The 17,541-nt window shown below is 46.7% G+C and overlaps 1 protein-coding gene across 1 annotated transcript; it reads right to left on the reverse strand.

The window, feature by feature from the left end:
* Window positions 1–1,624: 1,624 nt before the first annotated feature.
* LOC120460074 (E3 SUMO-protein ligase ZBED1-like) lies at window positions 1,625–3,819 on the reverse strand. The gene is made up of 2 exons (XM_089120224.1): window positions 2,356–3,819; window positions 1,625–2,125 (listed from the first exon to the last, which is right to left on the reverse strand). Exons 1-2 carry the CDS (start codon window positions 3,817–3,819, stop codon window positions 1,625–1,627), a joined length of 1,965 nt encoding a protein of 654 aa, XP_088976350.1.
* Window positions 3,820–17,541: the final 13,722 nt, after the last annotated feature.

The following is a 17,541-nucleotide window of genomic DNA, read 5'->3' on the forward strand; positions in this document are numbered from 1 at the left end:
TTTAATGCAAAGTTGACATTGTTTAAAATGTCTTTGTTATGACAACTTGACATTAACAAAGACAAAAATGTCTTGATTATGACAACTTGACATTAATAAAGATAGAAATGTCTTTGTTTTGACAACTTGACATTAACCAAGTAATCATAACTAGTCCAACGTGTTCCACTTTACTTGAGGTATGTTACACATTTATCGTCTTCTCAACTGGGAATAACGAAGTGAGACGCTGCTTCGGTTTTGACGTTTAATAAAAGAAAACAAATAAAATACAGCGTGCTTGTTCAGCAGTCATTCACATAATGGCGGTTGCCCAGAATGTCCAACATAAACATTACGTGGATCACGTGTCCACGCCCATCGACAATGCCTAGTGGGATATGAAGTCAATTCACAAATCAAATTAAACACAGAATGTTTTTTAACCACATATATCTGATAACATGAACTGTTATTCTTAGTGTTGGGTATCAAAACGTTAACTTATAAATCTTAACTTCAAACTATTCTTTTAAATAGTCTTTTAGCTAATAAATTCTCAACAAGGTAAGGGGAAATATTAATGACACTGTTGTTAAAGCATTTGACAGTGTAATAACCCTTAATGACATCTTTATAACTAGTACAATGTGTTCCACTTTACTTGAGGACAAGTAAAATATTCATGTCACAGTTATAATGGTGTCATGACGGCCAAAGTCAAAACTAACCATAACATATGACAGGGTAATATAATGTTAACACAAAGCTAAATAACTTCTTTAAGTTTGATAATTAGACCTGTTATGACATTTGTGACAGGTTGACATGTTATGATTTCTTGGTTAATGTCAAGTTGTCATAACAAAGACATTTTATTTAAACAATGTCAACTTTGCATTAAAAGTGTCATAATTTACAGAATAACACTTAATGACAACAGTCATAAACATTCATAAAGACTCCTTCATGTTCATGATAGGTGTTATGTAGGGGTGTAACGGTACACAAAAATCACGGTTCGGTTTGTACCTCGGTTTTAAAGTCACGGTTCGGTACGTTTTCGATACAGCAAAAAGAAAGAAATGCCAGAGAAATTTCCTATTTGTTTAAAGAAAAAATATTTTTAAATAAGTGTGAGTTTTCCTAGATCTTGAAACTTTCAGGTTTATAAATGGGGGTCATCTTTGAAGGATGAACAAATAATGTTTTGGTCATCACATTAAAAATAACATTTAAATATATATTTATTTATATAATATTTGAATTTTGAAGTGCTGGAAAAAGATGTGTGAAGTACTTGAAAGCATTTCACCATTCCAGCCAAACTGGTTCCAGTTAGTGTTACTATATTAAATCCATGGTGAATGTTGCTGATCTGTGGACGTGAACTAGTATTAGTTCATTCACGGCACAATTAGGGATGGGACGATACACTTAAACTCATGATACGATGCACCTCGATATATCAGGGTCACGATACGATATCAAAAAAGGAAAAAAAGAGAAAAAAATATTACTGTATAACAACAACTTTTTTATTTTTGTTTCAGCTGCAAACAGGGAAACACAAGGCCTAACTGGCCAAACACAAACAAGAACACTCCCTTAGTGCTGCTCTAATCCTACAGTAGGTTAAGTTATCTTAGGACTGGTTCTTCTTCAAAAAAACTAACATATCAACATGTTCTGGTGTAATCAGTGATCTTTGAGCGGACACAATGTCTCCTGCTGTGGAAAAGACGCGCTCACTGGGCACTGATGTAGCAGGAATGCAAAGGTAGGCTTTTGCAAGGGGGGCAAGTATGGGGTAAGCATATGCATTAACTTTCCACCACTCAAGTGGACTACTGTTGAGCGGGATAGGAATCCCATTTCTGTAGGAGAGTATCTCCATTTCAATTCCTCTGCTGGACTGCACTGTCTCAACAACAGTAGTGTAGGAGCTCCCAAGGAGATCTTCTAACGCTGTCTTTTTTGGTGGGGGTGGCTGTGTCACGTCCTGCATCTGCCTTTCTCCTTCCACTGGCTCTTCCTGGCTCTGCTCTGCTCCCTCTGCTGCCTCAACCATGACCCTGGCCTGCTCTGCTGCTGCCCCTGATGTTGAAGCACTGGCCCTAGTGGTTCTTTCATCTATATCACTGGTCTGAAAAAAATAAAATAAAACTAGCTCAAACATTTCTGTCTTTCAATCCTTCACTCCCTCCCTCTCTCTCACAGACAGACAGACAGACACACACACACACACAGTCTCTCTCTCTCTCTAATCGACTAATAAAAAAAAAATAAAAAAAAATGGAGAAATACGTTTTCGGGCTCTGGCCTACACATACAGAGTTACGCACGCGTTTTTTTTTTCAATAAAAGTTAGCCTACCTGGTTGCGCTGCTCATGAAGTGCTGAAGCTTTTTCACGTATTCGGGCATAGACGGACTCGCGTTGTTCATCATTCAGATGGGACAGGCTTCGGAAACGTGGGTCAAGCGCAGTGCACTCCTGCAGCATGTCATTACAGTCCCCAGAGTACCGGTCCGAGATGTCGAGTAGAATAGCGCTTTTCATGTTGGCGATGGTCTGTGTGTCATTTTCGTCTGGTGACATGCTTTGCTCGATCATGAACTTCAGTGGCATTATTAGTGAAACAGTGGGCTCTTTTTCATCACAGACAACTGTTGTGGCTGTCTTCAGTGGCTTAAGCAGTTTCACTATGTCCTCGACGTCTGATATATCAGCGTTATCCAGAGTGTCAATTTCTCTCGCATTTCTTCGGATTCCTGGGCAGCTCAGCGCTGCTGAGACAGCTGCTTGTTGCTCCAGGTAGCGCGCCAGCATATCGTATGTGCTATTCCACCTGGTCTGGACATCGGTTATTAGTTTATGCCGAGGCAGCTCTAACTGGGTTTGCTTGTTGGTCAGGACGGCGGTGGCCGTGGTGCTCTTGTGAAAGAATGTAACTATTCTTCGCACACGACCAAGAAGGCGCGCGACGCGGGATACAGCCAAGCCTCGCTTACTGGCCAGATTCACAACATGCGCTAAGCACTTGATGTGAGGGTGGAGACCGCTCTCTCTCACAGCAATGTCCATATTGCTTGCGTTGTCTGTAACACAAGCAATGGTTGTTTGTGGCCTTGTTAGCTCCCACTCACTCAGTGCATTTCTCAACACGTGAGCTATGTTAACACCAGTGTGACTTTCACTCAGCTCACGAGTTTGCAACACAAAGCTTTTTCTCTCCCATTTCTCGTTGATGACTTCTGCCGTGATGGTAACATAACTCTGCGTTGCACGGGAGGTCCAGCTGTCGGTGGTCAGGGCGACACAGTCGGCATTTTTTAGACACTCTTTCACGCTTTGTTTGGTTTCATTGTAAATTTCCGGGATTACCTTCTCTGAAAAATGTCCTCGACATGGCATCTTAAACTTAGGCTCCAGCACATTGAACATTTGGATTAACTTTCTGTTCTCTACCATGTTAAATGGAGCCATATAGTCCGCTATGAATTCGCCAATGAGCCTGGTTATCTGTTTTGCACGCGGACTTGACGGAGGTAGAGTTGGTGTCAGCGCTTGTTTCATGGTCAGCTGTCCCTTCGGTAGGTTCGTTTTCTCCGGGGCCGTCTTCACATTTTTATGGTGACGTTGAAGGTGGTGGTTCATGTTTGATGTGTTGGATGTGGTGTACGGAATGACAGCATTGCATAGCTTACACACAGTCTTAGTCTTGTCAGTTACTCTATTGCCGTCTTTGTCTTTTTTAATGAGAAAGCCAAAATACTGCCAGACATATGACTTGTATCCAGGCGGAGCGTCCTCAATTTCGACCTCATTTGACTCCATGGTCGGCTGTTTGGGGGCAAGGCAGTTGGTGCTAATGCTGATATTTGTTAGCTCGCTGTAGACTGCAGTGTTGTTGTTGCAACATGCGTTGTCTCGACGTGATGACGTACCGCAGTTCCGGATATAATTTTTTTTTTTCATTTAGTTTTATCCTGCTTCCTGCCACCATAGACTGTATCTCTGCCCCATATACATACACACACATATATAATACACTAAATTATTTATATACTACGCAAATCATGCATCTATCTTTATTTCGCGATACATTTTTTTTGACCTCGATGCGTTTCGTCACGTTTTGTATCGCGATATTTCGTCAAACGATATTTCGTCCCATCCCTAGGCACAATGTTTCTCCTGGTTTCCATGACAGCGCTGTTTGATCTAATAGAGATCTACGGTTAATAACGGAGAAATGTGAATGCATCTCACTAGATCTCGCAGCGATGTTATTACCTCAGTGGCGAATTCAAATGTTTTCTTTACCGGATCTCTTAGCGCGGTGTAGTAACAGTGTTGCTTGATCGAGATCGGCTCGCGCTGCACAGATGTTGCTGGTCCGAACTGATAAACGATCCATGAAGCACATAACGAGTAGCGCAGTTTCGTTCTGCTTTCATTACGCTTGCCATTTGATGTTGCGCAACGTTGTGTTGGCCGCGTCAGCACGAATTGTGCCGGCAGGAAAAAAGGTCCAAGCAATCGTTCGGTTTGTATGCGTACCAAACCGGAAGCCTCGAACCGAAACGGTTCAATACGAATACATGTACCGTTACACCCCTAGTGTTATGTCATTTTTATGAGTGTCATGTCAGTCTTATGCACACCACTTCAAATAGAGTGTTACCAATTATTTAATATATAAATACAACAACAAATACAATGTGTCACCAACGCCGCCTCAGATGCTTGCTTGTCAGAATGTGTTACTGTTGTAGACGTGCTGGAACAACGCACTGAAAACTAGAGTTGTTACAATTCTGATACTAGTATCGGAAATGCCTGAACATTAGGATAGACCGTGTTGGGGAATTTTAATCTCACATGTATTACATATGATCATTGGGTCTTGAGTTCCCTTTCGTAGTCACTTCGAGTTACGTCAGAAGTGACGGAGATTGGGGGATTTCGCATAGAAAGCCAATCCTCTTCGAGTATTAAAACACGAGCCAATGGCATGCAATGCCTTGGGGCTGCGGAAATTTGCATAGCGTACTCCGCCCTACTCCGTGAGTATAAAAGGAGGAAGTGAACGCAACCGCAGTATGTTTTCGCTTCGGAGCCAAGAGAACCTCTTCACTCCTAAAAGCTGATTCAAGACTCTTCGAGAACGAGCGTCCTCTTCAGTGTTGGTGTGACGGCGGTACCCAGCGAGATTTTGCATTGCCTGCGATCTGAGCAGTGGTCTGCCAGACTTTGCACTTCTCCCTGGCAGCTTCAGCGCTGAAAGAGTGAATTTCTCCTTTCTCATAAAAGTGAAAGTGAAAGAGCTGCACGCGGCACGTCTTTTTAAAGATGGTTCGCCCGTGCCCTTCTGGATGTGGTAGATTTCTGTCATCATCTGATGGTCACGAACGCTGCTTTGTATGCCTGGGCATTCAGCATGCAGCAGCAGCGTTCGTGGATGACTCATGTTCCTTCTGTGGGAGCATGACCATCTCCACACTGAGGTCGAGGCTCAATGATCTCACTAGAGTGAGAGCCCCGGTCCCCCCTACTCGATCGGCTTCCTTCACGGAAGGGGGCCCGTCGACCCGGGGACCCGGCGATCTAACGGTGACGGTGTGGGATAAAGCCCCGACGATTCCTCGGGCCACACCTCCCGCCTCAGTGCGTGAGCCAGCGAGCGCTAGCGCGACTCGGTCGGTTGTCTCTTCGGCGGCACCGGCTGCTTCGAGCAGCGCTCCAGATGATGATGTGATGTCTATCACAGCATCACTAGGCGGGCTTGAGTCCTCGGGAGAGGAAGATGCGGCTGCGTTGCCCCCTTCGGGAGTGCCAGCGTTGCCCGTGTCAGATCCCGAGCTGACGGCCATGCTGTCTCGAGCCGCTGGGAGTATCGGGCTAGAATGGAAACCTCCATCCTGCCCCGATCTCTCGCGGATGGATAATTGGTATCTGGACAAAGCTGCCGCCGCAAGGCCACGGCCAACTCCAATACCTTTTTTCCCCGAGCTGCATGCGGAGTTATCGCGCTCTTGGGGGGCTCCTTTGTCCACTCGAGAGCGCGATCTCTCCCCCGCCTTTCCCCCCCTCGACGGTGGGGCCGCCCGTGGGTACACTGGGATGCCCCCGGTGGAGCGCTCTGTTGCGATGCAGCTGTGTCCACAGAGCGCCTCCACCCGCGGTCCTCCTAAGCACCCATCCAAAGCCTGTGGGTTCTCGTCTGCTATGGCGGCGCGAGCCTATAGAGCGGCGGGACAGGCGGCCTCCGCTTTGCATGCCATGAGCACTTTGCAGGTCTTCCAAGCGAAGATGCTCAGAGACATGCACGAGGGCGGGACTGACTCGACGGCATTTAAAGATTTGCGGTCCGCCACTGACCTTGCTCTCCGGGCAACGAAAGTGGCCGCTCGCGCCGTCGGTCAGGTGATGGCCACTTCGGTGGTTCAGGAGCGACATCTCTGGCTCAACCTGGCAGACACGCGGAGCGCTGAGCGGACTCGTCTGCTCGACGCTCCGCTCTCCCAGGTTGGCCTTTTCGGCGGTGCGGTCGAGGACTTCGCCCAGCAGTTCTCCACCGCCCAGAAGCAGACGGAGGCCATTAAACACATCCTGCCCCGACGACCAGCTGCTGCCTCCACCCAGTCGTCGGCGCAGGTGCCTCCCGCTGCTCGCCGCCGAGGACGCCCCCCTGCGGCTCCCCTCCCTCCCGCCCGGCCCCAGCAGCAGCCTTCACCCGGGCCCCGGCGTCGAGGAGGCCGCAGGCCGGCGTCCCAGCCCCCTCAGGCCGCTCGCCCCGCTAAACGCCAGGCCAAGCGAAGATCCTGACACGGGCCGCTCAGTGACGATCTCGAGTCTTTCACAGGAGGCGGTAGCAGGCCCCCTCCTTCCCCCGGTGGAGGGCCGGGGGAGAATCTTTTGTTCTCAGCTCCCCGCTGCTCACCCACGGGTGGGCAGCACCCTGAACTGGTTAAAGAAAGACTTGACATCCTCACTGAGCTCACAGACTGGAGTGGGTGCGCTCGATGCCCCCGTGCGTCAGCCCACACACTCCTCTCTGTCTCTGAGGGCGCGGAAGGGTGCGTGTGTCGTCCCAGGGCTACACCAATCCCTTCCCCCTCTGTCGCCAGACCCCCGGCAGAACAGACCCCCGTGGAACGCTCCGCTTTCCCTGGTCCCTTCTGTCGGGGAGCGGGCTTCGACGCACCCGAGCGGGGTAACTCCTGCACGCGTGCCAGTCGACCCGCACCGCTGCCCCTCCGGGGGGACGTCTGTGGTTCGCATGACCCCGTTGGCTCATTTCCTGGAAGCCTGGCTAGCGCTTCCCGGGATTTCCCGCTGGGTCATCAGAACGATCAGATTCGGCTACGCGATTCAGTTCGCACGGTCTCCTCCCCGCTTCAGGGGAGTTCGCTCAACGATAGTTGGTGGCAATGCCCCAGTCCTGAGAGCGGAGATTGCGACCCTGCTGGCGAAGGGTGCAATCGAGACGGTCCCTCCAGCCGAGGTGAAGTCCGGGTTTTACAGCCCCTACTTCATTGTCCCCAAGAAGACCGGTGGGTTACGACCGATCCTGGACCTGCGCATTTTGAACCGTTCTCTCCATCGACTACCGTTCAAAATGCTCACGGCCAAACGCATTTTCGAATGTGTTCGGTATCAGGATTGGTTTGCAGCGATCGACCTGAAGGACGCGTACTTCCATGTGTCCATCTTACCTCGACACAGACCGTTTCTTCGGTTTGCCTTCGAGGGCCAGGCATATCAGTACGCCGTTCTCCCATTCAGGTTAGCTCTGTCCCCTCGCGTCTTCACGAAGATCGTCGAGGCAGCCCTTGTTCCCCTTCGCGAACACGGGGTTCGCATCCTGAATTATCTCGACGACTGGCTGATACTAGCACACTCTCGAGCTCAGCTTTGCGAACACAGAGACTTGGTGCTCCGGCACCTAGCCCGTTTGGGCCTTCGGGTCAACCGGGAGAAGAGCAAACTTTGCCCCGTGCAGAGGATCTCTTTTCTCGGCATGGAGATAGACTCGGTCGCCATGTCCGCGCAGCTCACGAACGAGCGCGCGCACTCACTGCTGACTTGTCTTCGACAGTTCGAGGGCAAGAGTGCGGTTCCACTGAAACTATTTCAGAGGCTCCTGGGGCATATGGCATCCGCGGCCGCGGCAACGCCGCTCGGTTTGCTTCATATGAGACCGCTTCAGCTGTGGCTTCGCGATCGAGTCCCGAGGTGGGCATGGCATCGCGGCTCGCTCCGAGTTCCAGTAACTCCAGCGTGCTGCCGAACCTTCTTCCCGTGGTCGAACCTCAGCTTTTTACGGACCGGCGTCCCTATTCAGCGAGTTTCCAGGCATCTCGTTGTCTCCACGGATGCATCTACCACGGGTTGGGGTGCCATGTGCAATGGGCATGCAGCCGCCGGTTCCTGGACAGGAGCCCAGCGCCTCATGCACATCAATTGCCTCGAGCTGTTGGCAGTACGGCTCGCCCTTTGCCGCTTCCGAGCGTTGCTCAAGGGCCAGCATGTGCTTGTCCGCTCAGACAACACTACGGCAGTAGCGTACATCAACCACCAGGGGGGTCTACGCTCACGCCAGTTGTCGCAGCTCGCCCGCCACCTCTTGATATGGAGTCAGAAGCACCTGAGGTCCCTTCGTGCAGTTTACATTCCTGGAGACCGGAACTGGGCAGCCGACGAGCTGTCCCGGGTCCGTCCCCTCTCCGGCGAATGGCGACTCCATCCCCAGTCGGTCCAGCTGATTTGGGACGAGTTCGGGGAGGCACAGATAGACCTGTTCGCCTCTCGGGACTCGTCCCACTGCGCCCAGTTTTATTCTCTGACCCGCGGCACTCTCGGCTCGGATGCGCTGGCGCACAGCTGGCCACGGGGCCCACGCAAGTATGCGTTTCCCCCAGTGAGCCTCCTTGCACGGGTGTTGTGCAAGATCAAGGAGGACGAGGAGCAGGTCTTGCTGGTAGCCCCCTACTGGCCCACCAAGACGTGGTTCTCCGATCTCATGCTCCTCGCGACAGCACCTCCTTGGCCTATTCCTCTGAGACAAGACCTACTCTCTCAGAGACGGGGCACTCTGTGGCACCCTCGTCCCGATCTTTGGAGGCTGCACGTGTGGCTCCTGGACGGGACGAGGCAGGTTTGAGTTCGCTGCCACCTGCGGTGGCGGCAACCATCACTTCCGCAAGAGCGTCGTCCACGAGACACCTTTATGCGTTGAAGTGGAACCTCTTCGTCAATTGGTGCTCTTCTCGCGGAGAAGACCCCCGGAGATGTTCGATCAGTGTCGTGCTTTCCTTCCTGCAAGAAGAGTTGGAGCGCAGGCTGTCGCCCTCCACCCTTAAGGTTTACGTCGCGGCCATTGCCGCTTCTCATGAAGCAGTGGAAGGTAAGTCCTTAGGGAAGCACGACCTGGTCATCAGGTTCCTGAGGGGAGCGAGGAGGCTGCATCCGCCTCGTCCTCCCCTCGTACCCTCTTGGGACCTCTCGGTAGTTTTAAGTGCTCTGCAGAGGCATCCCTTTGAGCCTTTGCAATCGGTAGAGTTAAAGTTTCTGTCCATGAAGACAGCACTCCTGGTTGCATTGGCCTCCATCAAGAGGGTGGGGGACCTGCACGCATTCTCCGTTGACGAAGCGTGCCTGGAGTTCGGGCCGGCTTACTCTCACGTGATCCTGAGACCCCGGCCTGGATATGTGCCCAAGGTTCCCACCACTCCCTTCCGGGACCAGGTGGTGAACCTGCAAGCGCTGCCCCCGGAGGAGGCAGACCCAGCCTTGGCACTGCTCTGTCCGGTACGTGCTCTCCGCACCTATGTCGACAGAACGCAGTGTTTCAGGACCTCAGACCAGCTCTTTGTCTGTCATGGAGGGAGCCAGAAGGGAAGGGCTCTCTCAAAGCAACGGCTGTCCCACTGGATTGTGGATGCCATTGCTTTGTCTTACCAGCAGCAAGGCCTTCCGTGCCCCCTTGGTGTGACGGCCCATTCCACTCGGAGTGTAGCCTCCTCTTGGGCTTTAGCGCACGGCGCCTCGCTAACAGACATCTGCAGAGCTGCAGGCTGGGCGACACCCAACACCTTCGCCAGATTCTATAATCTGCGAATTGAGCCGGTATCCTCTCACGTACTCGTTTCGGCCAGTTCTGGATCCGCTCAGGTGTCTTCGCTTGCTCGCCACTCCACTCCCCGGACTGGATAAGTGCGATATTTCCTCAGTTCTTCCTTTGAAGTCTCGAGTCCTCCAGCACCGACGATGCGGGCTCCACTGCGTTGCTCTGGATGCTAGCTAGGTGCCTCCATGCGCACGGTTCCCTACGGTAACTGTCTCATGTGTATTATCCACTGTAAGCCTCTCTGAGCATGTGTCTTCCCTTGGCAAGCCATCTGCCACCCCTGGAGCTGAAATTAGTAGCCACCTGCGGTTGGTGCTCCAGTGATTCCATATGTGTTCCTATGTGGCCATATGTGTATTCGTAAGTCCTCCCTTCGGTAGGCAGCTGGTAGCATGTCCCCTTCGGGATATGTTTCCCAGTGTACCTTGGTAATCCTGTGTCTAAGTCGGATCCCCTAAGGAAAACAGGTAAGGCTCGGGGGTTCAGACTTTCGCAGGGCACTGGAAGACAGCCTGAAGTTGGCGTGATGGCACTGACCCCCAATCTCCGTCACTTCTGACGTAACTCGAAGTGACTACGAAAGGGAACGTCTCGGTTACGTATGTAACCCTCGTTCCCTGAGTAGGGAACGGAGACGTTACGTCTCCCTGCCACTTCTGCTGTATCGCTGGGTAGATGCCGAGTTCAGTCTTGGCTCCTCAGCGAAGACATACTGCGGTTGCGTTCACTTCCTCCTTTTATACTCACGGAGTAGGGCGGAGTACGCTATGCAAATTTCCGCAGCCCCAAGGCATTGCATGCCATTGGCTCGTGTTTTAATACTCGAAGAGGATTGGCTTTCTATGCGAAATCCCCCAATCTCCGTCACTTCTGACGTAACATCTCCGTTCCCTACTCAGGGAACGAGGGTTACATACGTAACCGAGACGTTTCTATCTGTTTACCTCCTATAGTATATGTAATAACAGAGGAATGTCTTATTGTTTTGCTATCCGTGAAGGAGGTAATTTGTCTTTCCGTTATCAAGAGTGGAGTGAGGTACCAGAGAACCGGCCGGGTCAGAGGTCATCTTAGACTGGGAGGATAGAGGGGGTTAGCGGTAAATCTAACCTAGCATTTGAATCCATTGCTTGTGGAATTTTACAGGGAGGCTTGGCCTGTAGTAAATAACCTTGGGGAGGGCTATTTAGTCTTCACCCCGGCCTGTGTTCTGGGCATCACTCTCTTCACAGTGTACCAATCTGTGTTAGCGACTGGGCCTATTCTTGCAAGAATAAACTTCTCTTTTCTTTTATTAATTTGACTCTGAAGTGTCTCTTACGCAGCGATGTCTGTTTTATTGAATTTTTGCCTTAACAATAGTCTTGCTTGCCTGTCAAATATGTGCAGTATTTGCATATCTCTGCACACCCTGTTTACACAGAAATGTAATCAGTACAATCCAGCGAGAATGAAAGCCGCTATTATTGTAATGTTATGCACTTTGTACTGTGACAGGGCTCGAAATTAAGTTTTTACTTGCTAGCACTTGTGCTCCCCACTTCAAAAAGTTTGGAGCACCAGCAAAAACGTTGGAGCACCACAACCACAAATTGTATATTAACAGATTTCATTTCACTGGGGCTTTACACATCCTGTAGCCAAGATTTGGTCTTCTGGCTCTATATCATCTCTCACCCTGATGAAAACGGTGTTGCCTGCACCGTGTTATCGTCTTTTTAAAGTTCGCACCCTGTTGACTTCAATGGGGCATGTTCTAAACCTGCTTTTAGCCTCTTAACCCTCTAGGCGCCACGGTCGAGTTTACTCGATAAGATGCGTCACGGAATAAAACGGCCGATTTTGTCAAATTGGGTGTCCTCCCCTCCTTGATGCCAAACATGTCATACATGACTCAAAAAACGTCATGTTTCTATACAAACTGTTCAAGTTGAATCAGTGCGATAAAAAGCGGAGGTAATGTGAGAGTGATCCATTTTATCAGAGCCTCTCCGCAATCGTGGCGACAGTATTGTGGTGGAGACTTTGTCTATTATCACTCGGTATGTTAGATGAGGTCGAAGTATTCATAGTACATTTAGGGGGCAACGTAAAGGCAGGGTGGGGAGTCGCAATAGTGTGCATACTCGGCGCGCGCACGAGACAGATCTGGCCGTGCTCGCGCTGCTCGTATCATCTCACTCATGATCTGTGCCTTTGCCATCGCGAGTGATCTTTGTCCAACCTGTACTATGAATGGGATGTGATGTGACGAATTGCTTTGTTCCTTTTTTGGATAAAAGCGTCTTCTACATATGTAGCCTAATAAATGTTATTATAGGCTAATGATGATAATTATTATTATTTGCAGACACGGACCTAAAACACACTCCGCCTTCTAAGTCAGGTGACTGTAAATGCGCAAAATCCGTTTCCATTGCAGTTTTGCGAAATTTTCCATTGCGTTTCAAATCCGTTTCCATTGCAGTTTTGCAGTTTTTTTCGAATTGCCTGAAAAACCTCCTCATGCGAGCGTAAAAACTTTTTTGCGATAAACGGGAGTTTATGCAAAATTGACGTGTTTCCATTGAGCGTATTTTCATTTCTCTGCTCTACCTGTGCGTGTTCATGTGTTTGAGGAGGCATGGCTTTGCAGAGTGATTATGCTGGGATGGTGGATTATGCTTGCTATGCTTATGCTTGCTATTGCCAGCCTTTCCAAAATTGCCTACCCTACCTTATTTTCAGCACTATAGGGCACACCGGATTATAAGGCATGTGACTTCAACACATAACCTGAATTATACAAGGTTGAACTGGCCGCGTGACAGAGCGGGCATAAGATGGACACGAGCGCGACTTCGCGTTTGAATTTTTAAACTTGGAGCGTTATTAACCAATTGATCCAATTACCAAATTGATCCATATATAAGGCGCTCCGGATTATAAGGCACACTTTCGTTTTTTGAGAAAATTAAATGCTTTTAAGTCAGCAGTTTAAATTTTTTTGAACAGTTTCTTCTTGATTTTTATTTCATTTAGGTCGGGGTGTGTTTGGCACAACATTTATATTGAGAGGTTCGTTTATTGTTCAAAATAAAGACATCAATAATAATGAAGAGATAACCTATGATTATGGAAGACATGACTTGCCATGGCGTTCCCGCCAGAAAACGTGCGAGGTAGATATTTCCAAATGTTATTAAAAAATTGATACTATAATCGTCCAGTTGCTTGCTTCACATTTTTTTTCTGTCTTCCAGTTTGTCCATGAGCCTGTCGCTCCAGCCTTGACAGGAACTGAAGTCACATCTCCTGAAGAGGTTTGTTAATACTTTTCACAATTAAGTTTCACACGCGTTATAACATGATCTGAAGTGAAATTATGTTATTGCTACTAAATGTGATTTTAGCTGTACACTATTGTTAAAAACACACAATTGTTGTAAAACAATAGTCTACTGCTGAGTCACATATAATAGTCATATGCAGGGTTTCTGCAGGTATCTTCAAATGAAATTTAATGCCTTTTTAATGCCTTTTTAATGCCATTTAAAAAAAAATAATGCCATACACGACCCATGACTAACCACGGATATATATATATATATATATATTAGGGGTGTAACGGTACACAAAAATCACGGTTCGGTACGTACCTCGGTTTTAAAGTCACGGTTCGGTACATTTTCGATACAGCAAAAAGAAAGAAATGCCAGAGAAATTTACTATTTGTTTAAAGAAAAAATATTTTTAAATAAGTGTGAGTTTTCCTAGATCTTGAAACTTTCAGGTTTATAAATGGGGGTCATCTTTGAAGGATGAACAAATAATGTTTTGGTCATCACGTTAAAAATAACATTTAAATATATATTTATTTATATAATATTTGAATTTTGAAGTGCTGGAAAAAGATGTGTGAAGTACTTGAAAGCATTTCACCATTCCAGCCAAACTGGTTCCAGTTAGTGTTACTATATTAAATCCATGGTGAATGTTGCTGGTCTGTGGACGAAAGTATTACTAGTTCATTCACGGCACACTGTTTCTCCTGGTTTCCATGACAGCGCTGTTTGATCTAATAGAGATCTACGGTTAATAACGGAGAAATGTGAACGCTTCTCACTAGATCTCGCAGCGATGTTATTACCTCAGTGGCGAATTCAAATGTTTTCTTTACCGGATCTCTTAGCGCTGTGTGGTAACAGTGTTGCTTGATCGAGATCGGCTCGCGCTGCATAGATGTTGGTGGTCCGAACTGATAAACGATCCGTGAAGCACATAACGAGTAGCGCAGTTTCGTTCTGCTTTCATTACGCTTGCCATTTGATGTTGCGCAACGTTGTGTTGGCCGCGTCAGCACGAATTTTGCTGGCAGGAAAAATGGTCCAAGCAATCGTTCGGTTTGTATGCGTACCGAACCGGAAGCTTAAAATACAAATTATTAATTATGAAGGCTATATTCAAATAAATTTGTATAAAATTCTCTTCAAAACTATAAAAAAATTTAATGCCTGTAAGAATCAAATTTAATGCTTTTTAATGCCTTTTAAGGCCTTAATTTTCGCAAAATCCATTTAATGACTTTTAATGCTTTTTAATGCCCCGCGGAAACCCTGCATATGAGTCCTCATAAACCAAATAATGTCCTCATAAACCATGAGTAAACACACACAAGTGTTGTAAAACAATAGTCAACTATGAGTCACATACAATAGTCATATGAGTCCTCATTAAACTGAATAATGTCCTCATAAACCATGAATAAACACACACAAGTGTTGTGAAACAATAGACAGTCTACTGCTGAGTCGCATACAATAGACAAATGAGTCCTCATTAAACTGAATAATGTCCAAACCATGAATAAACACACACAAGTGTTGTAAAACTATAGTCTACTGCTTGTTTCTGTCTTCCAGTTTGTCCATGAGCCTGTCGCTCCAGCCTTGACAAGAAGTGAAGTCACATCTCCTGAAGAGGTTTGTTAATACTTTTCACAATTAAAGGCCATGGTGCAGGTTAAACACTACTGTCGATTAATGGGTACACAAAGCAGTTAAAGGGTTAGTTCGCCCATTTAAGACATGAAGTTGTATGCAATCCTTACCAGCACTATAGTGTATACACACTGACCCACTCTGTTGTGACTAGACATGTGCCGGTATTCGGTAATGCAATAAATCGCGGTAATGAATATGCACGATATTGTTATCGCGGGCACTTCAAAATACCGTGAATGATAATAAATCTGAATTTAGATGTCTTGGACGCGCATCAGTTTATTTTCCATCAGCCGCTTAAAAAACACTGCGTATATGCTGCGCAAAACACGTGAGCGAACGCACTCAACAATCTCCACGTGTAGTGCGCGCGTCACGTGTAGTGCGCGAGTCTCATGTAAACAATCCTCACACGGAGAAGAATCATGGCGGAAGGGGGAACGCTTCCTATGATTTATCCACCTTCTAAAAGGCTAAAGTCAGAGGTTTGGAAATATTTTGGGTTTCAAAAAAATGCAGAGGGATTGCTGATCGAAGACGGTTTCCCTTTGTGTAAGACGTGTGGACGGAAAGTGGCTGCGAAACATGGGAACACGTCTAACATGTTCGCTCATCTTCGCGACAACCATCCAGTGCAATTCAGGGAGATAAAGGTAAAGCACTTTATTTTTCATGTTGAATACCACATAAAAACAACTATTTGAGAAGACAGGATGGCAAAATTACGTTAACTTATTTCCATTTGCTGCTTGTAGCTTGCCTCCACGTAGTTTAAGAGTTAGCCTGAATACATTTCCACACAGTGCAACTAAACTTTTTGTTTATAAATGTTTAGCTAGCTATATAAGCTTACCTACTGGCTTTGTTATTTAGAAAAAAGAAATAACTTGAATTACAGTGCTACTGTGGTACTGACAAGTCGTTTGTAAGTAATTTGTCAGTAATACCCTATAAATAGTGAAGGGTTGGGGTCAGAATCATCCCTTGCCTCTTCAATTTAAGTATATCTTTTTTTATGATTACATTATTCTTATAATAAGCACGAATCAAGTTATAATCATTCCTGTTTTTAATAGGTGTTTAATAAAATTGTACTTCTTTGATACATGGATCCCTCAAGAAATAGAGTAATTGTTATTTCTTCTCTGTCTGAGGATTGAAGGTTTTATCAGTATGTTTTGGGTCACTTGACCTGATAATAAGAGCTCAGACCGGTGCAATCTTGCTAAGTCTGTATCCTATTGGGCTTTGGTGTATGTTGAATGTTCTGTGCAGATCACGTGTCCTGGGGAGCAGGTCTCATGACACTTTTCGATGGCACCCCCGAGGCCATTATTGGACTTCTCGTGACTTGAATGACAGCTATCAAGATTGATGTCAACCTGCCCTTCTATCTCTACATAATTGTTTAGACTTTATGTTCTCTCAGCCAATCAGAAGTGAATGTTTATGCAATGTATACCCTTGAAAACAGTATAACTAGTGTACGATTTGTGTGTACGGTACGAGTTAGCTTGCGACCTCCTCGTGAGACTTTGACGCTGGCTCTGCCAATTGAACTGCAAACTATTCTTCAGTAAATTTTCCTCTTTGATTGAACCTCTCGACTCCTGGTCTCATTTCATCATCTCTGGTCCTGGGCTGAAATCTGATAGCTACCTATCAATAGCAAGAGATGTTATATGTGTGTTATTTGGCTATGTAATTATGGTGTTGATTATTACACACTATTGTATAAGTAAAGTGGAAGAAAGCTCATCTTCATGTGTTTATAATATTTAATATTAATTTGATTACAAAATTACAAAAATTAAATTTATATATTTAATCTAACAAACAAAAAACTAATTTTCAGTTAGCATTACTTTGCCTGTATTCTCTGTCTAAACAGCATCTTTTATTGACATTTTCAGAGGTTTGAAGTAATATTTTTCTTCCCTATTTTACAGAGTGGCCATGCATCTAGCAGTGCTGCTGGTTCATCTTCAGCTGAAGCCATTGTCCAGCCAACAGTCAAAGAGGCATTCCAGCGTCAGGCTTCATATGAACCTTCATCTCAGCGGGCCAAGGAAATCAACCATGCCATAGCATATTTTATTGCTAAGGACATGATACCAATTTACACAGTAGCAAAACCAGGATTTCAGAAACTGATGAAGACGACAGTTCCACTTTACAAAGTTCCCTCACAGAAGTTTTTCTCAAAGACAGAATTACCCAAAATGTACAACAGTCTAAAAGAGGCTGTTGGCAAGCGTATAGTTCAGGGAAAATGGTATGCAGCAACAACTGACCTATGGACCAGCAGTGGAGGAAGCGGTCATCCATACATCAGCTTCACCATCCACTACCTCAAAGATTGGAAACTTCAATCAAACTGCCTGGAAACAGTTCTTTCCAGAAGACCACACTGCTGACAATATCAGGGAATTTTTTGATAAC

Source organism: Pimephales promelas, chromosome 2, assembly GCF_988280905.1.
Source record: "Pimephales promelas chromosome 2, fPimPro1.hap1.1, whole genome shotgun sequence".
NCBI classification, from domain to species: domain Eukaryota; kingdom Metazoa; phylum Chordata; class Actinopteri; order Cypriniformes; family Leuciscidae; genus Pimephales; species Pimephales promelas.